Source organism: Cuculus canorus, chromosome 7, assembly GCF_017976375.1.
Source record: "Cuculus canorus isolate bCucCan1 chromosome 7, bCucCan1.pri, whole genome shotgun sequence".
NCBI classification, from domain to species: Eukaryota; Metazoa; Chordata; class Aves; order Cuculiformes; family Cuculidae; genus Cuculus; species Cuculus canorus.
The window spans coordinates 1,259,917-1,284,097 of NC_071407.1; the positions used below are offsets into that span (position 1 = coordinate 1,259,917).

Sequence of the window (24,181 nt, forward strand, 5' to 3'; positions counted from 1 at the left end):
GGAAAACAGGAGGTAAGCGCCCTCCCAGCAAAGCTGGGAGACGATTACAGGACAGGAGCTGCCTCCACAGTGACTCCCTGTCTGGCTGAGTCTGGGAGAGACCTCAGATTAAAGGGCCCCAGAAGAAAGTCTTGCAAAAGCTTTCTCCGGAGGGCCAGGGCTGGAGAGGAGTGGTGAGCTGCTGATGAGAGGGACTCGGAGCAGGAGACGTTGCTCCAAGCCTCATCCAACCTGGCTTTGAACACCTCCAAGGATTGGGCAGCCACCACTTCTCTGGGCAACCTGGATGGCCCCACTGGATCCCAGCCCCTCCCCAGCTCCCAGGGAACAGGGAGCCTCAAGGAGAGGCCAAAAAGCATCGGGATGGTGTATACTGGGGGGAACGGCTGTTTTGTTAAGGTAGAGCCCAAACATTTTTCTCGTCACCCCTGTTCTGCGTTTGGATGATAGATTTTATTTTTGCTAGATCCCTACTTTTTCCTTTTCTACAAATGCATGAAAATACCATTTACCGAGCTATGTGGGAGAAGGAAGGTTGCAATCTTCAGGGCAGAGGAGACCCTAAAAGAAATAATTGTCTTTTTAGGGAAGCAATACTAACAGGTACAAGAAGGTTCCTGCAATGAGTCTATAGTTACCTGACATTACAGAGGCACAGGGCGCTGGGAGCCAGAGCACATACACGTCTACACCTCACCTCAGCTCCCGTGTCCCACGCTGCTCCTCACTGCAGGACCTACACAGGAGTGTTCTCAGGTGCACAACATTTTTACCCTACACTCAGGGAGATGGGAAGTTTAATTACAGGAAAACCAAAGTTACTCGGGTTCTGTACCTTCAGAAGTGCTGGACTCTGAACTATGACTTGAGAAATGTCACCAGACCCCACCATTCCGGCTGTGCTCTACAAGGTGCTTTGAGACCATGAGTGGAACCTGTGGAGAGCTCCTGGTGGACACCACACAGCTAGTGACAACCCACTCTGCCCAGCTCCTGCTAATTCCATCTGAGAGCTTTTCCCAGAAATCAGGTCGTTTTTGTCAAACCAAACCAAAAGACTTGGGCTGGAAATGAGTCAGCCCTCAAAAAACCTGTGAAAACCTCACGAAACCGGCTTGGAACGATGGTTACGTTAAATAAACATGGAAAACCCCAAACCAAACCAAATGAAACCCCAAATCCACACAGCTTTTCTTTTACATTTCTATTCTGGTTTTTGAGAATGCAGAATGAACTCAGATCAGATCAACAAGTTTTTCCCTGTAAGCATAAAGACAAAGCTCCTTCTTCTCCAGCTCTTCAAACTGAGGTTTATCACTGGTCTATAAGCAAAGACAAATACTACAATATTTGGGATAAACTTACTAAAAAGAACAACCACGCCTGTGCTTGTTCTGATCAATAGGCTGCATCATGGACTAATCCTTAAGAAATGTGCGTGTGATCTTAATTGGTTCTTTGTGAAGACATAGTGCCCAGTTTTAAGGGCATTTGCAACACAGCAAGCCATACATACATACTGCAGTTTGTGTAGCATTAAAGAGGAGTTTGTTTTGCATCTCCTAATCTCACAGTCATACCCTCTGCCAAACCACAGCCGCAATCAGCATCAGAGCAGCTTTACTGAGAGATCCAAAACACTTCTATAACAAACACCTGAACTTTTCCCCTCTGCTCAGACCCCACCTGAAGTCCTGTGTCCAGTCCTGGAATCCTCAACACAAAGAAGAGACGGAACTATTGGAGCAGGTCCAGAGGAGGCCACGGAGATGATCCGAGGGCTGGAGCACCTCTGCTCTGAGGCCAGGCTGAGAGAGTTGGGGTTGCTCAGCCTGGAGAAGAGAAGGCTCTGGGGAGACCTTAGAGCAGCTTCCAGTGATGAAAGGGGCTCCAGGAAAGCTGGGGAGGGGCTTCTTACAAGGGGCTGGAGTGACAGAACAAGTGGAAATGGTTGTAAATCTGAAGGGTGAAGATTTAGATTAGATATTAGGAAGAAATTTTCACAATGAGAGCGGTGATGCCCTGGCCCAGGGTGCCCAGAGCAGTGGTGGCTGCCCCATCCCTGGAGGGGTTCCAGGCCAGGTTGGATGGGGCTTGGAGCCCCTGATCCAGTGGGAGGTGTCCCTGTCCATGGCAGGGGGTGGGACTGGATGGGCTCTGAGGTCCCTTCCAACCTAAACCATTCTATGATTTATCTTTCCACAAACAAATTGCCCACAACCACCATCTGTGGGGGGTGAAAATAAAGTTGCACCATCCCCAGCTATTTTTATTGGTGAGGCTTTGGAATAGCCACCTCTTCAAATTCCTAGACTTTTACCTTACCCTTCTGCTTTGAAAAAAAAAGGAAAGTTTAATGTTAAAACATTATATTTTTGGAGGATCAAAGGGATGGGAAACTGCCATTCTGCAGATTTGCAAAGAAGCAAGATGGATTTTTAGAAAAGCCTAGGACAGACTCAAAGCCTCTCAAATTCCAGGGATAATTTCTCCAGGAAACCAAGCTTATTTGGTGTTTCTACCAGAGGAACGAGATTTGAAGAACGCTGTGTGCAAGAGAATTTCTATGTACCACACAGCACGGAAAAAAAGAAAAGATATGGAAAATCTTTCAGATATTCAGCACAAACTGACTGTATTTTGACTCATTTAATGGCACTGTTAGGAAAAAGAGATGGGAGTTTTAAGAGCTCGTTTACTTTCATGCCAGCTAGAACTTTTTCCTTGGTTGTTAGGGGCTCAGCAATGCACACATGCTTTTTGCTTTCATTCCTGGAAACAAATGCAATCTCTCTGGCTGCTGCAGAGTTATTCTTAGCAGGCTTTGATATTTCTATCAGCCAGAACAGCATAACAATGTTATCATCTTCACAAATTCCAAAGATTTTACATAAGCTCTTGAGTGACTTAAAAAAAAAAAAAAAGAAACAAGCCTTTATTGATTACACAGTTTGTGCTTCGTTTGCTAAAGGTGCTGGGAGAAACAGGCTGGAAATGAATTAAAAAAGCAGTTTGCTGAGTTTCAGTGTCGTGAAGGAAGCGCTCTGTGATTTTCAGAGCATCATTTACAAAAAGAAGCCAAGCTTTACAGGTTTGGGGTTGGTAAATGCCCAGCAGTTCAGGCCAAGGAATCATTCAAATCCAACTTGTCTACATGCAGCCTGCATTCCTAATTTGATTTTTGAGCCATTGAAAAAAAGACACCTTCCGTACGTAAGCAAAGCAGGATAACCCGTAGCACAGGGGCTGTAGGATGGTCTGGGTGAAAAGGACGGCAGGACTGTACAGCATCTCCCTGGCTGAGCTGTTAGAGGCTCAGGACCAGATTCTTTGCCAATATCACTCAACAGGAGCGGGGATTTTGGCCCAGGATTCGCTGCCCTCAAGGACAGGCTGCAGCCGCAGCCTTTGCCCACAGTGCTCTCTTGGAAGGGATGTTCCAAGGGGTGAGGAAAGTGAGTTAGTGGAATAATAGAATGATAGAATAGTTTGGGTTGGAAAAGACCTTAAAGATCATCCAGTCCCACCCCCTGCCACGGGCAGGGCCACCTACCACTGGATCAGGGGCTCCAAGCCCCATCCAACCTGGCCTGGAACCCCTCCAGGGATGGGGCAGCCACCACTGCTCTGGGCACCCTGGGCCAGGACCTCACCATGGAGAAATTCTTCCTCCTGTCTAGCCTAAATCTGCCCCTCTCCAGTTTATCCCCATTGCCCCTCGTCCTGTCACCACAGGCCTTTGTAAACAGCCCCTCCCCGGCTTTCCTGTAGCCCCTTCAGATATTGGAATTAGATTGGAAACAACCTTGTGGTCTTGGAGCACTTTCAGTCCTGTGGTTGTTGTACTAAGGACCATGGAGGAATGGGGCAGCTACAGCACAGGGAGAGCAGGGAAGAGGCAGGATTGAGGTGAACAGAGAGGAGTTTTTATCAGGAAATGCTTAGTCTGAGAAGAGATCCCAAGCCCTTTGCAGGGAGGAGAACAACATTAACATAACACACTACGGCTGATCTTGAGAGTGACACAGAATGGTGGCCATTAGCATTTCACAGGGACCTTAGAATCCAGGATAACTCTGCCTTAAATTGGAGCAATTAACATCTCTGCAATTTGAGAGCAGAGATTCTTACAGGCCAAAGAAACTCTTCTGTAAGAATTAACCTGTCAGGAGCTGGTCAGAGTATAGATGAACAGAGTACGAATAGATCCATAAGGTTTTGCTTTCCCAGAGTACCCAAATGACAAGGAACAGCAGTCTCTAAGCCTGCTATTAGCAATGCTTTTCTGAGCTTCCACATACCTGGAACAATGTTGATAAGAGGCTCCAAGGTCATCAACATAAAAGACGTCAGGAGGAAAAACAGAAAGCGAAGGATACTATGGAGTCCTGCTTCTCCAGACCTGCCCAAGAAGAATTTGTGTAGTGCCAAGACGCAGAAAAGGTGAAAGGAAGCCCCATCCAAGTCATGGAGAATACAGCCCGTGTCTGTAGTTGCTGTTCTCAGAGCTGCCCCGCTGGGGTTCAGAGCTGGGGTTGGTCGCACTTTGCGTGTTCTACTGGAAACAGGGACAGGGGAACTTGCTCCATGGGATTCAGTTTTGCAAGAAGCCAGAAGACAGACTTGGAACTGAGAAAATATGGGGGTCTGTGGGGTGTGTAAAAGCAGTCTGAGAGCAGGCAGCTTAGTCGGAAGAAGCACGGTTGAAAACAATACATCTGGGGAAAGCTACTCGGGGAAAAAACGTATCCGGAAATTGATTTCTACCTTAATGGGTAAAGATGACAAATATTGATGCTAAACTGCCTGGCCAGACATTGGCCAAAGTATCAGCATCCTTGCTTGGATTTCTTTAGCAAATGCCTGTATTTGATTGAATAAATGGAATTTCTTAAGGAACATAAAAGGCTGTATGAAACAAGCAGCCCACGTATCATCTATCCGCGTTGGTCCCTACCTTAAAAATATGTGGTTAGGTTTCTTGAGAGCATCACAGGACACATTCAATACTGCAAGAAGTGCCCGCAGTTTGGCAGGAGCAGAGAGGATTTACCCAGTGCCATTGGGAGCATAAGGCAGATGTAAATAAAATAAATACCCAGCATGGTATCACAGACCTCATTTTCTACTGCAATGTGCTTCGCCTACAGCAGGGCATACTGTCAAATCGGCATCCTATAAATGCTTTAGGCTGACTTAGATGCTGCCTAAACCAGCAGCCAGCTTGGTCAATGGCATCTGTTAGAGAAGACGGCAAAACTCCCGTCTGCTTCTTAGAAAGCAATGCGAGATGTGCTTTGGGTAAGAGCGAAGTTATCTTCATTTTATTCTTCCATGAACAGAAAAATCCCAAAATTTAGCATTGCATTATTCGCACAGAAGAAATCCCCCCCAGAGCCTCCCATGCAGTGAATTCAGGGAAGGACTGCATCCCCAAAGCACAGCCGCACCTACCCAGGATAACACAGGGAGCAAGGTGAGGGGTGGGGCATACAGAGAAACAATTCAGATGCAAAGAGAGAAGGGCAGGAGAGACACACAGCCTGATTAATTTTACGCCTATCATTTATGTGCAAGTCACTTTCGGCTATTCCTCCCTTTGTTTTGTGATCCTGAGATGCTGCTCAAGAGCTAGTTCTGAAGTTAAATAAGTAGGGAACTAAGGAAAGCTGCCTAATCACTGTTTTGATGATTTCCTTTTGACTCCAAACTCTTCTTTTGCTCCAAACCCACTTGACAGACGTGAAAAGCAGTTCTGCATTCCATACCTCATCCAGCAAGACTGTTAAAATATTTAATACTGTATTTTTATGCAGACAAAAAAAAGAACCAACTCGGTATTTACTAATGCGTGAACACTTGTCTGACTGATTGAACTTGCCAGTTTTTGATGGCAAGAACAAAGCACGAAGCAAATCCAAAGTATGTCTAGACCAGCTTTAGAGATCGTCTGACCTATGCATAAAGAATGTCTCTCAAGTAGCTTTGCTGATGCCAACTGCTGCAACGCACTTCCCTCATAAGAGTATTGTTTGAGTTTATAAGTGATGTAAGTCAATGTGACAGAACTCTCCATGCTCTAAAAAACCAACAGCAGCAGTAGGAGAGCTCCTAGACGATGGCTCTGTAGCTGGCAAAGGGCCCTTCTGGCGGAATTCCTTCCTGTGCCATAACTGTTAGGAAATGCTGTCCCCAAAGCAGCAGAGCACCACAGCCTCCTTGCGCTTTCCAACTTTATGTGCCGCTCCTGGAGGAGCGGGGCGAGGCGCAGCCAGAAAGGAACCCTCAAGCACCACAGAGAAAGGAGGTTGTAGCAAGGTGGGTGTTGGTCTCTTCTCCCAAGTGACAGGCAGTAAGACGAGGAAATGGCCTCAAGTGGTGCCAGGGGAGGTTCAGACTGGACATCATGAAAAAAATCCCTTCACTGAAAGGGTTCTCAGGCCCTGGCAGAGGCTGCCCAGGGAGGTGGTGGAGTCCCCATCCCTGCAGGGGTTTAAAAGATGGGTATATGAGGTGCTCAGGGATCTGGTTTAGTAGTGGACAGGTACTGTTGGACTCTATGATCTCAAAGGTCTTTTCCAACCCAATGATTCTTTGATTCTAAGTGTTGCTTCTGCATCATGAGCTCCAGAAAAAGTCAACATTATCTGTGGAAGCGCCAGAAGCTCTGGGAGTGCCGGCCCCACACAGGGCCCTCCTACGTTGCAGGCAGGTGAAGGCTCTGGGCATATTGCTCGGCACCGTGGTGAGCACAGCCCATCCCGCTCCGCACAGCAAACTGGTTCTGCTGCAGGGTGCAGAGAATATCACCTCGCTGCAAAACAGGCGTCACTGCTTGCAGTGTGCTCACAGCTCCTTGCACCCATCCCTCACTAGCACAGTCCCAAGACAAGTCCATGAGTATCTCCATAGCCCTGGAACACCCAGAGGCTGTTGACAAGCCAAGTCTTTTGACAGACCAATATATCCGTGCATGATGCAATCTGTTCTCCCTACCTTACAGATGTGCAGCTGGGAATGACTTCAAAATGCTCCCTCAGCACTTCTTTCCCGGCAGATAAAGTCAGTTTGCACGTACCAGCCAGCTGGGTCACAGAAAGGTATCAAGAAACTCCACACCACCTCTAAGGATGCCTAGAATTTTTCCATCGTTTCTGGTTTTGTTCCACGCTCTGCTCAGCATCTGCCACAGCCCATGATGTGAACAGGAGCATTATAAGGACTCCCTGTACATCCACAAACGATGGGGAGGCCCTGACCCAGACGGCCCCGAGCAGTGGTGGCTGCCCCGTCCCTGGAGGGGTTCCAGGCCAGGCTGGATGGGGCTTGGAGCCCCTGATCCAGTGGGAGGAGTTGGGACTGGATGGCCTTTGAGGTCCCTTCCAACCCAAACCATTCTATGATTCTACGAGCTGTATGCGTATAAACACTGCAAAAGGAGAACGCTCCCCTTGGGTCATGATTTTCCCTCCCAAGTGAAACTCAGTCAGCAAAATAGAGTGACTGGATGCCCAACAGTGAGCAGGAAAGATGACACTTTGATGCCCAGATGTGGCCATCACGAACACAGGTTTTCAGTCAGATTCAGTAGAGAGACAGAGAAGTCAAAACCACCACGGAAAGGGTTATTTTTCACTCCTTTTTGTGCTGACGGACAGGTTTGCCAAAATCCAGCCCCTCCCTGCATCTGCTAAGAGCACAGCTGTACTTCCACAAGAAAGCGGGGCTAATGCTTTAGCTACAACCTCCAGTCCAAAAATATTTGTCCTTTTTACTGCAGATTTGAAAGGAAGTTAATGGTGCTCTTTTATTGCCTTAAGACACAAAGGGTCTTAAAGAGATGGGGGCAGGAGTCACTGCAGGCAGTTCTTGGATCTACTGTTCATCACCGGACCACCCTCCTCCCAGTGCCGCAGCCACAAAGGAAAGAAATTCCTCCATTTCCTCTACGAGAAGAAATACTAAAAAGAATTTAAGAGTCAGATCACAATTCTGCCCATCTACCTGCGGCTCTAAGAGTTCTTATAAGGGATGGACCTATACGGAAGCAGTGGAATGGGGAGAAAATGTTGAAATAATCTAGTACACACCATTTCCCTCTCCTAAATATAATATAGTTCTTAGTGCCATTTATTTTGAGAGGTGGGAAGGATTCCTTCTCCCTGGAGTTCTTTCCATAAGGCCCAAGTACCCACTGTCAGCTCTTAGAAATGTGCATTTTTTTGCCCAGCTATAGCATTTTATGCTCCGTAAGGGCTGTAGGGCAATAAAAAGCTGGAAAGCCCTCTGCAGCGACCATCGCCGTCACCAGAGCGTGCAGGGTATGGAACACGGCTTCAGATGCAATCATACAAACCCGGTTTTAAGCTCGGAGGACTGGTCAGCGCGGCTGATCCGCTCTAGTTCTCGCTTGTATTAGAAACGTGTGTTCCGCTAAAAAACGAGCCTGGTCACAGCAGAGGCTCGTCTCTACCTCCAAGAATCCCTGATGTTTGAGCCTTCCCCACCGTGATGCAGCGTCTCCCTCACGTGCACGCACACGCGGATGTCTGACACTGCTTACGGTCCAAGCGGAGCAGCTGCCTGCTGCTGCCAACGCTCCCGCTGCACAAACAGGTGATAATGCCTTCTTAAAGGCATGCAAGCATGAAGCAACTACTCCACCAATTGCCAGCAGCTGTTCCAGGAGCCCTGCCCTGCTTGCCACAGGTATTTGTTTAAAGTAGGGCGCCCACCCTGCTGTAAAGCACGCGCAGAGAGATGCGTGCGCTGCCCGCAGCCCCTTCAGGCTCCGCCGCCAGGCCATGCCAGCCATTGGTGTGGTGATCTCAAAGCCACCCACTGCAACGCTTCCCATCACAGAAAGGGACACGAAACGAAAGGAGCTAGAGAGAACTAACAGGCTCTAATTTCGGGGTCATTTCACAGACAGATCCTTAAAGAGAAAGTCACAGCAGTTCAGATTCCCAGTGCTGCCGGCATTCTGCTAACGCACATCTTGCTCACACAAGTAGATCCTATTCACTCTCTGTCCCAGACTTACATACAACTGCAAGAACTCCCCCATGTTTTCACAACAGCAGAAACACCTCAAGTATTTTCACTTCCAATCTGTTTTTCATCATTTTACCCTTTAAGGAACATGGCACTGGAATATTTTCCCTCCTTATTCAGTTGGCATCATCTCTTTTTTTTTTTTTTGGGTAACAGTTAGAATCACAGGATGGTTTGGGTTAGGAGGGACCTCAAAGCCCATCCAGTGCCACCCCCTGCCATGGGCAGGGACACCTCCCACTGGATCAGGGGCTCCAAGCCCCATCCAACCTGGCCTGGAACCCCTCCAGGGATGGGGCAGCCACCCCTGCTCTGGGCACCCTGGGCCAGGGCCTCCCCACCTGAACAGGAAAACATTTCTCCCTCAGATCTCATCTCAATCTCCCCTCTTCCAGCTGAAAACCATTCCCCATCCTATCCCTGCCCTCCCTGATCAAGAGCCCCTCCCCAGAAAGTTCCCATCAGGCACTGAGGTGTCTGAAATGGCTCAGCCTCTCAGCATCCCCTGGAGCTGCTGCTCTCTCAGCAGTCACAGCTCCAGCTGCCTCCTCCAGCGCGGACGGAGTGTGAGGAAGGCACTGAGGTTACAGAGACAGCAGCGATGTGACCTGATAAAGGGAAAGCACCCGTTCCAAGATCAGAAGTCATTTAAATTAACTGCTCATCAAACTTGAGAATTCAGACAGCAAAGTAAAAACTCACGAAAAGAAGTCCTAACTTCATTAAAGCAGTCACTGCCAGGTGTGGAAACTAAAAAACACAACAACTCTTGTGCTCCACAAACCCCAGCCAAGGAGAATTCACACCTGAAACAGCTCTGAGTCATTAGAAACACTGAATAACGAAGCAATCAAAGATGCTGTCAATACCATTCTATTACACGGGAGGATAACAAGTAGTCCTAGACAGCTCACAGGGTGAGTAATTGGGTTACACTTGTTTTTAGACACTGCGATCCACCAGGTGGGTGCTGCCCAACCGATTTAACTGGGTCACCAAAACTCAGGCAAAAGCCTGCTGACTTAAGGCCAGGAAGTGCTATTTGTTTGCCTAACTTCAGGCTATGAGAGGTGAACGCTGGGAAGCATAAGCAAATCCACACAGGTGAGGGCAGGTATCCAGACTGGTAGGTGGAACAGGTAGGAGTTGTGCTCCTCGGGTTTTAGGACTTCTCTGCCCTTACAAACTATTTCAAACTTCATCCACATTTAAAGGCAACAGAAATTTAATAGACATTTAAGAACCGAGTGAGTGCGCTGCCGTCCCAAACTGCCCAGGCAGTGGGCGTCTGCCCTGAAAACTGTATCCGTCAAGCGCCAGGGTCCTGACAACCGTTTCACATAGCAATTTAAAGTAAATACCTTTCTGGAGGTAATGCTGCCACAGCCACGTCCTGGAGTTCAGCGAGGTCAGGGTTCTCGGGCTCAGTGAATTCACGCAGTGGTAGTTTGCTTTTGGCATCCCCAAGTAAGCTTTCATGTTCCAAATCCATCTCGCTCGGCTGACTTTCAGCAACAGCGAGATCTGTACATGCAGAATGCTCCCCCTGCTCCACCACAGCTGGAGAGGGATTTGTGTACAGGTCCGTCTCCTGCTCTTCAGTGCTGGTGTTTAAGGCTGAGGCACCTTCCCCAGTGACTAACATCCCTGCAGTACCTGTTCCAGGCATGTCTCCAGTTCGCTCCTTACCAGCGTTTGCTGTGCCTAATGCCATGTCACTGTTTTCTTTTATGTCTCCCTCACTCATATTGCTGGAGTCTAGTTTAGAGTCAGCTTCCAAGCAATCAGCATCCTGGTTTAGTTCATTTTTTAAGTAATCTATTAATCCATGCATGTTTGCTTTCCTTTCTTCCTGTGCATCTTGTGATTTTTCCAATGTTTCCGAGCATTTCCTATTTCCTGGATCATCCTGGATCATGTGTGTGTCATTTGGAGCCTTAATATCATGCATAAACTCGCTGCAGATGGGTCTCTCCTGATTTTCCTCAAGTGACACATTAAAATTCTCCACCAATTTTCGATGACTGTAAGATCCTCCGGGGACAAGCGCTGAAGCTGCCATGTCAGAGATGCTCTTGGCAGCGTCTGGATCACCGTACTCACTTTTCTCCTGTTCATTTGCCTCGGGATCCTGGCACTGTTCAGTAGGAAGACTTACATCCTCTTTAGCTGAGGCTGGTTCTGCATTGCGCTCTGTAATTAAGTTATTTCCCTCTGCGGTGGCAGCATCTCCTAAGCCACGCTCCTGCACATCGCCTGTGGAGATAACAGCTCCAGAGGGTTGTTGCTTACTGTCGGAATACACAGGGAAGTTCTCAGCTGCTGCCCCATCAAACGAAGCCTGTCCTTGCTTCTTTATCTCTAAGCTTATTAGCGATTCAGGATCAACGCCACCAGCACAGACGCCCGCCTTTCTCTCCATCCCACTGCTCGCTGGATGCTCAGGGGTTCTCTCTGGCTTTGGCAGCTTTTCCAGAGCGCCTTCAGCTGGTGTAGCCCCATCCAGCCCAGGGACCACTTCTAAACAGCCACTGAGCTGCCTGTTTTCCACAGTGTCCTGGAGATCTGCTGGTGGCAGCTCTGACACCGTGTTTTCTTGTTGCAGAGGTTTGCCTTTGACAGCTTTGCAGGAAGCCCCAGTAGCTAAAGACAACTCTTGTCCCTCTGCTTCCGAGGTGCGCTCGGGAGCTCCTCTGCCAGTCTTTTTAGACCCTGGAAAGCTCTCGGCACCACACAACTCCGCTGTATCCTTGGCCACCGGGCTCTGCTTGAAGTCTGCATGATTTTCAGACAAAAGCTGGGGTAATTCGGCACTCAGCGTGCTGTGGACAGACTTTTTAAATATCTGGCTGATGTGTTGCCTGAAGTCTGGGAGGCTGGAGCCGATATCCAGAGAGCCGCAAGTCAGAGCCTCATGCTCCCGCCCGGAGTTCTCTGCAGGCTGCTCGGCAATACCGATCTTTGCCCCGGTTATGTTGTTATCCTCTTTTGAAAGCTCTCCCATTTTCTCTGAATTCCCAGGTTTCTCTAAGATCTCGCCGCCCCCGTCATCCACGCAGATATCAGTTGCAGTTTCCCCATTAGAGCCCTCTTGTTTACCAGCAGATGAAAGGCTCCGCAGCTCCCCTTCCAGAGCAGGGAGAGCCAGCCCAGGCTCTGCTGAACTGTCACTCTGCTCTTCTTTGAAGTTTACCTCATTTTGTGTTTCTTCGGATTTAACTGCAGATATCTCTTTCTCCAGCTCCTCAGAACGGGACTGTGATGGGTTTCCACTACTCTGCCCCACATTTAGAGTCTCCGCCAGGACTGAACTCCTGTCTCCATCCCCCTGAACACTGTGGTCCGGAGCACCTTTCTCATTCACACGCACGCTCCCTACAGAGGTGTTTTCCAAGCTCGCTGGTTGACCTGTGCTTGCCCTGAGGGAAGGGCCTAAATGCTCAGGCACCTGAGAACCTGCAGCAATCACCAAATCAGAGGTACTTTCTAAGGGGTTTTGGTGTGCCACAGCTTCCAGCTCATCTTTTGGTAATTCCCCACCGGTACCACTGTCCGCACTGTTCCCCGGCTGTTGGCTGGGAGCAGAGGTGCCAGTGGAGAGGGCTGTGGAGTTTGCTTGGCCTTCACCAGGCTCCTCTGATGTCAGAACACAGCTGGAATTACACAGCTCTGTGGGAATTACCTCCCCCTGTGCCTGTAATGGTGAGGGAGATCCTTGTGCCCCTGGGCTTCTATCAGCCTCCAAACTGCTTGTCCCTGCAGCAGAAGCCGTGTCCCCACAACTTATCTCCCCGTTCCCATCTTTCTGGACGATTCCCTCAGCAGCAGCCAGACCTTCAATCTCGTCAGAGCTTTTTGCCATTAATGGCCTTTTCCCTGGAGTTTCTGGAGGAGATGTTTGGGGATCGTTTTTCTCAGGATTATCAGAAGTATGTGCTATTTCTGTATTGCTTGGCACAGCCTGCGATGTGTTAGTGGCACTTGCCGAGTTCTGTGTCCCCAGACGAGCGTTTATAGCCACAGCACGGCTCTCACCAGCATTATCCTTTATCCTGCATACGCTGCCTGGCTGCTCGGTCTTGTCAGATTCTTTAGAGCACGTATCGCTCTGACACGCTGCTTCATGCTGACTAGCTGAGATCAAAGAATTATTATCCTGCTCAGGCATGTTTGGGTTTTGCTTACCGCGGCAGTTCTCTTCTGCCTTGAGATCAGTGTTGTTTTGCTTTTTGCAATCCTGCAAATGAAGCGTGGTCACACCAGCAATGTTTTGCCCCTGTTGGCCGCTGCACACATCCTCCAACACCACAGCACAGCTTTTATCCTCACCCTTTTCTCTTACGGCATCAGAGCTGCATTGGGTCAGTGCGGGACCTTGCACAGAAGATTCTTTACCGAGGTTGTTGGAAATGTTTAGAGGCATTCCTGGTATGTCGCTGTGATTATTTAGGTCCAATGGCTGTTCAAGTTTTAGAGCCCTTTCTTTGTGCTCCTGATCATCTGCTCCAGTGACAGTTGTCGGACTGCTTTGCTGCCGCTGCTGTTCAAGGTCTGGTTTGGAAATCCAGCCACTGCCACCAGCAGCAGGCACGGTTTTCTCTGTTTGCTCTGCCTGGGGAAGAGTGGCTGGAATATCTGCATCTTCTTGCAGGTCCCTGATGCTGCACTCTGAGGTCTCCAAAGAGCTGTACATGGCACTCTCCGAGGGGCAATTGTTTTCACTGACGTGGCCGTCACCCCCATCTTCCACCTCAACTTGCCGAGGAGCGAGTCCCGAAGTCCCAGCTACAGCTGGGGAGGTTTCCAAACAAGCCATCTGCGTGTGCCTGGGACTTTCTGCAGCCCCTTGCTCCAGCTGAGCTTGCACCAGCACAGCCGATCCGCATTCACTCTTCAGTGCCAAATCCTTGTCCTCCACAAAGCTTCCCACCGCAGTTTGGTGCTCTCTTTGTTGGAAACCCCCATTTTCCTTCCCATCCACTGCACCGCTTTGCGCAGCTGCAGGTCCTCGCTCTGGATCGCTGCGAGGCCCTTCCGTGATGGGACTGTTCACTTCTTTGGTTTCCAAACCCCGCGAGGCCTCCTCAGTTTGTACAGCCACGCGATCCACAGTCTCTGCCAACTCATTTAAGCCCTGGAGCTCAAGTTTTGATTTGGACGTTTTCGCACTCTCTTCTGCCTTGCCGCAGCTCTCTGCCTTTTCTTGACTCGCAGTTTTGCTTTCAGATTTTAGCACAGTTTCTCTAGCAAAAGCCCCTTCCCAAGACTCGCCCTGCTTATTCTGCTCAGTGTTATTGTTCTTGGAGTGGAGGAGCGGTAAACTGTGTGCACTGGCTAAACAAACCTTTTCAGTCCCATCACAGCCCGGCTGGCCTGAAGTTTTGTCTTCTGCATCAGTGTTAAAGCAATCGGAACTCAGTAGGCGTTCTTCCCTCGGAGACATCAGCAAAGCCAGGTCATCTTTGGCAGTGTCTTCCTCTTTATTCATTTGTTGTTCTGGTTTACAACTAAGAGAGAGTGAATTATCTTTGGGCGATTTAAAATCACTGTCTGAATTCATTCCCCAGGCTGCTTCCTTCAGGTCACCCATTGAAGTCTTTTCATAAAGGCCGAGTTCTTCAGGACTGTGTCCCCCGTTGGTATTTTCCCCATGCTGGTGGTGGCTAACAGAGGTCAACTGTTGTCTCTCTGCCCTCCTTGACCCTTCCGGTGATTCACTGGTTTCAGTCACTCGTGCCTCCTCTGTTCCAAGTTTGGTTTTCTCTCCCACTTCATTCGCCTCCGTTTCTTTTTGATTCCACTCTGTGGATCCTCTCAGAGAAGTACTTAATGCATATTCTTCCAGTAATAACCTTTTATCTGCCAGGGAACTTTCCTTGGTGGGATTGATAATGCTTTCTGTTTCAGAACACGTGGTGCCTTCTCCAGGCACATCACCAGCTTTTATCCGTTCATCGCTACCGGCTTCATCTTTTGGGCTCTCAGTTGTGACAGCCGATTTTTGTTCTTCCTCTCGCTTAACTGATAAAGGCACACTGAAATGCTCGGCACTAACAAGCTCATCTTCCTTTTGAAGCTCTCTTTGAAAACTGGGTTCATTTTTTTCAGAGGCTGTTTTCATCACTTCATTCCTTATTGGATCTTGAGAGTTATTTCCAGGCGCATATTCCCTCAAAGGCTCTTCAGGCTTTGGTACCAGGAAGAGATTTGGAGGGTTAGAAGGCAACTCTGACATTAAATTACAGAGTTCTGAGCATTCCCCTTTGCTTCCAGATAGAGGTGGCTTTGCCTCGTTCCCTTCAGCTGCTGTTACAGCCCCCATCTGTGGGTTACAGACCTCACTGGTCTCAGGGAAGCCCCGAGTGTTCACCATTGTTCCAAGTTTTTCACTGTCTGAGCCTCCTGTTGCTGGATAGTTTATGATTAAGGTTTCTTTTTTCATTAGCAGACCCTCCCCACCATCTGGGCTCCGTCTACCTTGCTGTGTTACAGCCTGTGCCTGACCTACTTCCAAACCTCCTCGCTCCTGCTTGGCCCCCTGCGCAGTAAAATAATCTCCTGTTTCTCTGCCCTGGGGGAACGTGTCGGCATGTGGTTCCCTCATGCCACCCAGCTGTTCGCTCTGCCAGACCAATCCTAATTCACTCAAACTCATTTGTGCGACTCTTTGCTCTCCTCTAATTGCTGAGGGAGTGCTGGGCTCCGGGCTTGGGCTTCTAGGATCGTTGTCACTGGTTTTTATAGAAGCAGCAGCAGCGTTGTCCCACTCTGGGCCTCTGTCCGCAGAGGCAGCACGTGCTCTTCCCTCTGTGTCGTGCACTGGACCTGCCGATGGCACCGCTTCCTTGCGATCCAAGGCTGGCAGTTTGTCACTGCTGCTTGCAAGGGCTGCTGAGAGATGTTCTTCAGCACAGCCTGCTAAAGGCATCGGAGCAGGCAGACTTCTGTCTCCGGCTTCTGCAGCCTGCGTTAATAAATTAGAGCCTGTTTGTCCTCCTTGCTCTTGTGAGATCATGTTCTGTCCTGAAGACACCGCGCTTGAATTGAGATTTGATAAATCTTCAGCACTGGAGCTACTGATGCTGCCAACAATGGAAATGTTTATTTGTTTCATGTCAATAAAAGAACAAAATATGAAGCAAGGAAAGCAAAGAGTGAAACCAAGTCGTGCCACTGATGTTTCAAAGCCATGCAGTACATGCACTGAGAAGCTGATCATCTGCTTTCAGGAGCTAAATCATCACATACAGCGATTTAAATGCTCGTAACTCCAGAAAACACATCTCCAGTCCCAGCTGACAGCCCCCACGCTCATGGCATGCATTTTACCCCTTCCAAAATCCATGTTAGTTCAGTGTGGGAAGAGGGGATGCTCATCTAACAGATTATGAGGGCAACACTGAGGAGCGGCAAAAATGCTGGGAAAACCATCAGTATCTCAAAGAAAAGTTTCTAATTTCTGCTTCTACGAGGCTACTTTGCTCAAAGCTAAAGGCCATGCAATCCGCGTTAGGTGCTGTTATCTGGTTATGCTTTTATTGTGCAGCAGAAGATTAAAAGGGCCCATCTGTTGAATGTTCTCTCCAACTAATCGGGAGAGCCGATTCTCACCAAAAGGTCAAAGGCCTCACCTTGCCCAAGGACCTTGCCATGTGACACACACCTCTTGAGGTCATTTTATTGCAGTGCGGATGAGATACAACCATTCGCATGATCTCTCTCCCCACCCATTAAAGATAAGATTTAAAAGAATAGAATCAGAGATGATGTGGGTGCACAAACTCCACAGAGGAATTTATTTTTAATGTTTTTTCACATGCACTGCACAGACCTCAGTTTCCATTCCTAGGTTTGTAGGTGATGGAACATGTTAACCTTGTCTCCTTCACCTCCCCTGGGAAGACTGGGCACATTGTCATTGCCTTAGGAAACACGGCATCAAAGATCAATTCCAAACTGAACCTAAAATTGCACCTAGGAGTGAGGGGCATCATTTGCTTGACACGAAATAATGAATCTCCCACCTGCCCCCATTCAAAACAAGATACAGACACGCTGTCAAGCTCCCAGAGGTCGGTGGGACGGCAGTGCACTCCAGTTCCATAGTCGCACAGAAAGATTTTGTTCATGCTGAGCCCATCACTAGGGCTTTACCACAGCTCAGCAGAAACAGCCTACATCTCAGAAATGCAATGTGCTCTACAGACCCAAGTTATAAAAGATGCTTCAAACACCTTCCATAAGGCAGAGAATAGATTGGGTTTTAAGTAATCGCCGGGAAAATGAGAATTATAGAATCATTAAGGTTGGAAAAGACCTCTAAGATCATCCAGTCCAGCTGTCGCTCCAACCCCACTGTGCCCACTAAGCCATGTCAGAAAACACCACTTCTTCACATCTTTTAAACACCTCCGAGGATGGTGACTCTGCCACCTCCCTGGGCAGCCTCTGCCAGTGGTGCCAGAGAAACCTTTGGTGAAGTAATATTTCCCAATATCCAGTCTAAACTTCCCTTGGTGCTATTGAGGCCATTTCCTCTCACCCTATCATTTGTCACCCAGGAGAAGAGACGAGCATCCACCCCACCACAACCTCCTTTCCATGAGCTGCAGAGAGCAACGAGGTCTCTCCTCAGCCTCCTCTTCTCCAGGTTAAACAAACCCAGGTCCCTCAGCAGCCCCCAGAATCCCTGGGCTCCAGACCCTTATTGAAATTACAATAAACCTATCGAATATTTAAGGCAAGTGTCACAAATAAGATATCTCTACCATACAACTCATATATCGTTTAGCCAAGCTTCAGCAATGCTTGGCAACAGTTTGTACATTTAATTTATAACATCAATACACTTTGTGCAAACTTAAAAATTTGTTTTGCCCAAAGCAATTTTTCTTTTCCTAGTGCACTGCAACCCCTCTCCGTATAGGGATTACTGACAGTGGGAACAACAGAGGGCACAACGCAGTATTTGGTATCTGGTGGATCACTGCCAACATGGGGCATGAGGGGACTTGTATGAACAATAAGGAGATGCCAGGTGGCTTTCCCTAAGGAAGGAATAGACTTTATCATTTGACATTAATTTTACACTTGGGAGCTTATTTAGAAGAAGAGGGACAGAAATCACAACAGTGACTCAGAGAGAGGATGACAAAGAGTCAATTGCCATTCCAGCTTTTCATTCATTTTGCAAATTTATCTTGTTACTGCTGAAATTGCTCATTAGCAGTTGTGTGCCCTGGGTGCTCCGACTTGGAAGCACACTGCTGTTCGAGGTACGGTGGTCAGGGGAAGGACAAATGTGGGCAGAGGTTGAGGGATAGAAAACTTCTAGCCTGCGTGAAACCAAGCATTGGGCAAAGTAGAAAACACCAGGTACAGTTACAGTTTATCCCGAATCTCTAACCTTGCGTTCTTCACTCATTGTTAATCCCATCTGTCAACTGAGTTGGGAAAAGAATGACAACCTGGAGTCGAGACATCGCTGATGTTCAAACAGAACATACATCATCGTGTATTTGTATTTTACAGATCTTGGCTGACCGAAATTTCTCTAAGATGCTTCCAGACATGACTTCTTTGCTACATTAGACTTATATTTGCAAGTATCAGATATGAAACTGTTGCAAATATGTCTGAAGTGGTCAGGTTTTCTTGAAAACAACTGCTATACCCATGATCTCTACCACCACTCTGTGAAGAGTCATCATAGTAAACCTGCGATTCACTTAGCAGGGTCCAGGGCAGACGACAATCCTATTCACGAAGCCATTCAGCAATATGAATCGACTAAAACAAAATTTCTGGTGTTCTATAATGCTGAAGACTTGTTCGTTTTACTCAGGAGTAGATGAAGGAATTGGGACAACTTTGTAATAAACATATGCTGAACAGCGTTAAAGCGACAGTGGTGGCACATGGTGTGACAGCACCTTCCACTGTCACCGTTTCAGGAGGTACCCACTCGTCACTGCCGCTGCTTCAGCCTGCCGCTGTTTTATTCGCAACACCACATAACTGAAAGGTTAGCATTTCCAGTCATAAGATCTGTCCAGACTGACCTGTTTGGATCTCTCCGTTCGTGGTTCTCCTCCTGACGGAGGTAACAGGGAGAACTATACAGGGAACATAACCTACATCTTCCTTTCTATTGTTTGCAATGGTGCTTTTCTGTCTGCAAGACACTGCTGGTTAGAGAAACATCTGCTGGGAATGACTTAAGCCCAGCTGATCCTGCTTTAGGGCAGAAGGATGGACTGGATGACCTCTTAAGGTCACACTCGGTCCCATTATCTTCCACCCTTTTTAAAGAGAACGGCACTACAGGGAAATGACACCATATGCTGAAGATAATTCCCCTGAGTAAAAGCCAATCTAAATGAATATGTATTAGAGGTCAATAATTACCTGCAGAGAGCACACGTATTTTCAGTCAACCTATTCAATAGGATCAACATAAAGCTGCGACCCTACAAGATGGGTGTTTTGGGTGTTTTATAAATACAGGAAAAAAAAAACCAACTGTGTTCTCTGTTGCAGTTACTTGTTTGTAACCTGAACTAGTTCAATATTATTAAACTGAAAGAATCATTCATATTTAAAACGAAGCATGCAAATGACAAAGCATGAAAGAATGTCAGAGTTCCTCATGGTTCAGGTAGAGCTTAGGGCAGAAAGAGTCATTTTGCCAGGAGGAATCACTGCACGTAACTGATGAGATCTTCAAAAACAAAAGAAAATGCAGCCACGCAAAGCCCCAGGTGCGTAAGTAACTTGAAATCTGCCCCACTGCACCGGAGAGCTATCAAAGAGAACCTTTTTCCTTGTCTTGGAAATTAAGCAAACAATTAAGGATTTGCAAGTTCAAGGCCTTGACAATCCTTCCAGCTGCAACGTGAAATAGCAATGAGTCGAACCTGCGGGTGTTTAAAGTGTTTGTTTTGCAGACATAATTACCAAGAAATTGCTTGCTTGGAAGCATATGGAAAATTTGTCAATTAAATTAATACCCGTAGTTAACCTTTTCCACCTTCAGACCATATCATGGCAAGTTCCAGTTATCCCAGAACAAATGAAGAGCACTGCCCAGTTACCAAGATGTTTATTAGGACAGCACTGCTTGGTTTGTTTAGGGTGTGGAGCTACAAAGGATGTTAAGAAACTGATGATTTATGGTGCGTCTCCCATAAATCCTTGGGGATTAAGAGCCCTTCCCAATCTCTCAGCCATTAACACCTGGAGTCACAACACCCATGACTCTGTTTTGCCATCAACAGCAGAGGCAACACAAGATAAGAGCGGGAGAAGCAAGAGAAAAGCTCTCTGGCATTTACTGAGGGGGAGGTAGAGATGCCCATTGCGTGAAGCTGACCTGATAACCAACAAGAAATGATAATCCAGCAACAGCAAATCATAAAGAAGTTAAATTTTCCCCTTTCTTATTCTTTTGCTTTCCTTCTAAAACACAGTGGTTGCTGAAAGACGGGCAGCTTTTCCAACCCAGTCACGGCTGTGAGGGAAAACGCCCAGTGCTGAAGCCTCTGGAACACAGAGGTCACCTACGGCTGCTCTCCATTCCCGTGTAACTCGGAGCCTGAGTGATTGTATTCCCAGGAGGATAAGAGCCTGAAATCTGAGGATGAACTTAGAAAGCAATGAAGGGGACAAGTGCCCAGCCAGCTCTGCAGCCACAGCACAGGCACAGCTGCTCCTCAAGCGTTCCCGTTCCATTTCCCCCGACACAGGGGGATCAGCGTCTGCAGTTCGAGTTCAGGCATTTGCGCACACTGGGCTGGAGGACTTGAGTTAAAGAATCCTGCGCTGCAATCTGTCCCTAAGAGGTATCCAAAGTTCATCAGGAACGCGGAAATCATGCCACGTTCCCTTTAAAGGGCCAAAAAGGCAGAGTCTGAGAGGCAGAGTAAGTCACCGTTTGAACTTTTCAGTGTAAGCACACACATGAGAAATCCATCAGGGCTCAAGGGCTGCCGACAGCTGCCAGCTACCCTTCCCGCCCCGTGGAGCAAAGCCTGGAGGAAAAAGTGAAGCAGGAATAGCGATCTCTGGGATCCTCCTGGGAACTGCCCTCCCTTTCTCCCTCCTGCCCCAAATCGCTTTGCACCTCCTTGTTCCATACACAGCATAGAACGCAGAGCCCGCAATAGTTTGCCTGAACTCAATTATTCTACCATTTACGACGTGAGCTGGACTACTGCTGCAGCGAGCAAGGAAGATCTCCAGCTCCAGTTCCACAGCCAGCTCCTGATCCCCATCCGAGACATCCGGAGAGGCGGCAGGAAGCATGGCACCCAACGGGCAGTCCCACAGGATGCGGGGAAGCTTCGGCTTGTCATCCCGCAGCGGCTCTGCGGGTCCCACAGGATCTGCATGCAGCGCTCCAGGTGGGAAAGCAGCCAAGTTCATCCACAATTCCCCTGCGCTGCTTCTGGGTGTGTGCCTTTTAAATTGCTGCATCTGCTTCTTCCTAAACCTGCTGGGAAAAACTCTTCTCCAGGGTAGAGTTGTCCAGCTAAGGATTCCACAGGCTTTTTCCGGGAGAAAGGCAGGGTTCCACCTTGCACTGGCACCAAAGCAAAGCCTGAGGCTTGCGAACCCTTCTAGTTCTTCCACGTTTCTATTTCACGTGGAAAGTTTACAGATTAATTCCAGACGGCGTTGCTTTTCAGCATGCAGGAGTAGCGAGAAACGCGTACAAGAATCTTGGACTGAAGCAGTGTTTTAAAATCAAAGTCACAGACAGTTTGAATTCCAAAGCATAAGAATTTAAAAAGTGACCAAAATGATTTCTGAGGATTTGAGGAGGATGGGAGAAATCCACCCCGAGGGCTGGAGAGCAGCAGCCAGGGTGGTTTTCCACACAGAGCCACTCCAGCCCACGATGGCCAATCACTCGCAAGAGACTGCAAGAGTTCATTTGAGGGTGGAAAAGATGTGTTCAAAGCAGCACGCGAGAGCGAGTTAAAAATAACCAGCCTGGAATCTGAAGCTTCACAGATTTTCCGTGTATTGTTTTTGTTGCTATTTCGGCAGGATAGAACTTAGAACACCCAAACCAGGCCTGTGCCAGCAGGTTCAGGAGTGACGCTAAACAAAGTGACTGCAGAGCTCCTGCCCGTCCAATAGGATTCCCGAGACAAGAACCTGCCTGATGAGCCTCTTCAAGCAGATTCATCTCAAGAGTCGTAACTTTGCATGCCGAAGAGTAAAGCTGGTTTGGCCAGCTAGGATATAAAGTCTAAGTGTTCTTGGTACTCACGTTTTTAAAAGGAACCCCTAAAGAACCCACACGAGGGCCATTTGTGAGCAGCACAGCTTAAGAAATGCAAACTGGACACAGAACAAGACAGCAATACCTCCGCTAATGCTAAGGGAGTAACAGCGAGGCTGCATCTGCTGCAGCCAAACCACCAACACACAAAGCCCGAGACGAGAGACCCCACCTTACAGACTCCATCACTCCCACTGGCCCATTCTGACACCACTTTGGACAGCTTCATGCGCTCGATGGGCGACAGCGCAGCCCTGTGTTAACTACCTGTACTCAGCCCATTGCTTCCAACCACATCCGTGTGTGCCCGCTTGCTCCTTCGGTTAGCGCAGCCTTCCCAAGGCCACAGGCGAGAGGCACCGACACTAATATGAACCATCACACCCCACACAGCTCCGGTATCTGTTGTTTCATGCTTAGAGCTCCTCTACCTGCTCACAGCTGGAGCCTCAACTTGTGCTTTCACTGAAACCCACCACCACAGAGAAACTCATTTGCCCCTCTTCCTTATCAGACAACTTCAGGCTTCAAATCAGACTGTTAACCAGTTATTTCTACCCGCAGCAGTGCGGGAAAGAGAGGTACTTGCTACTTTGAGATCAGAAAATAAATATTTTGCAAAGCCCTACAGTGAGCTAGAGCATCTGTCTTAATTCTCCAGTTCACCTCTTCCAAAGACAGTGGCAATGAGAAACAGTAACCAGGGTTGGTGCACCCAGAAAAAGGCCCAAATCACACACACTCCCCTTGATAAGGACACGGCGAATCTTTCTGCAGCGAATTCCCCAAACTTAAAATAAAATCATGAAAACATTTAGAATTGCCCAAAGCCTCAGAGTCTTACACACTTGTCAGCAATGTACTGCTACCCCTTCTAAATTGCATTTATCACTCTATCCCAGGTAACACTGATGATCCAGCAAGCATTCAGCTCTACATTAAAATCAGGCCAGTATTAGATAATTCCTTCCTTGCAGCAGCTGAAAACTCTATCAGCATGGGAAAAATTGAAGTATTAGAGTAAAAAGTACTAATGCTTCAGGCAAGACATTCCCTTCGGGATATTTAATAAATACAGATTACATCACCTTCTGCCATCACTACCAGCACCGAAGAATGCCTTAACCCTGCAAGTAGCTCTACTTATTGAATCAGGTGAATTTGAAGACCTTTAGGAGAGCGCCGTGCTCAAATACTGGCTGGGTTGCTACTTTGCAGTCAGATCGTTCTACCGAGCTGAGCACTGCACTATGCAATTGTTTATACTTACATACTGCCTCAGTCACGTGACTACAAAAGACACATCGATGTTTCCCTTTCTTAGAGGAGAGTTTATTAGTGTGAGCAAAAAAGCAGAGGAAGCTTGATCGAGTGTTATTACAGCAGCCAGAGCCTTGTTTATAGCTGTGAAGCAAGGCAAGAAGGTCAGAGCGGCTGACAGCGAGTAGCCTTGCTTTCTCAGGTTGCTTTGAAGACCACACCGTTATCATCCATCACGATGATAGAGGTTGAAAATCAATTACACCAGAACAAAAAACTTAATGAACAGCACCCAACTATCAACAGCAGCAGGGCTTTAGTTCTGTTCACAGGAAGAAACATTTCTTACCTTGCAGGTCCTGGAATCGATGGGGATGAGCTCTCAGCCAGACACAGAGCAGCAGGGAGAAGATCCGAGATGTCCTGACCTCCAGATCTTCCTGTGCTCTTTTCCTGAGGGCTCTTCAGACTGTGCCCACTACCTGGAGGTTGGCTCAGCTCTGAATCTTGTGGAGCACTCTAGAAGGAATTAAAAAAACCCAATTTAAATAGCTGCTGCTACTTTGGAGTGCAGGAAAT

The 24,181-nt window shown here is 48.0% G+C and overlaps 1 protein-coding gene across 11 annotated transcripts in view; it reads right to left on the reverse strand.

Moving 5' to 3' along the window:
* The window catches only part of TACC2 (transforming acidic coiled-coil containing protein 2), a 126,186-nt gene that overhangs the window by 88,393 nt on the left and 13,612 nt on the right, over nt 1-24,181 (reverse strand). For 10 of the 11 annotated variants that reach the window (XM_054070786.1, XM_054070791.1, XM_054070792.1 and 7 more), the window contains exons 3-4: nt 23,952-24,121; nt 10,416-16,136 (exon numbers count right to left, since the gene is read on the reverse strand). In XM_054070786.1, the coding sequence (XP_053926761.1) occupies nt 10,416-16,136; nt 23,952-24,121 (5,891 nt within the window). The remainder of the gene's footprint in view (nt 1-10,415; nt 16,137-23,951; nt 24,122-24,181) is intronic. The other variant, XM_054070796.1, reaches the window with a different exon arrangement.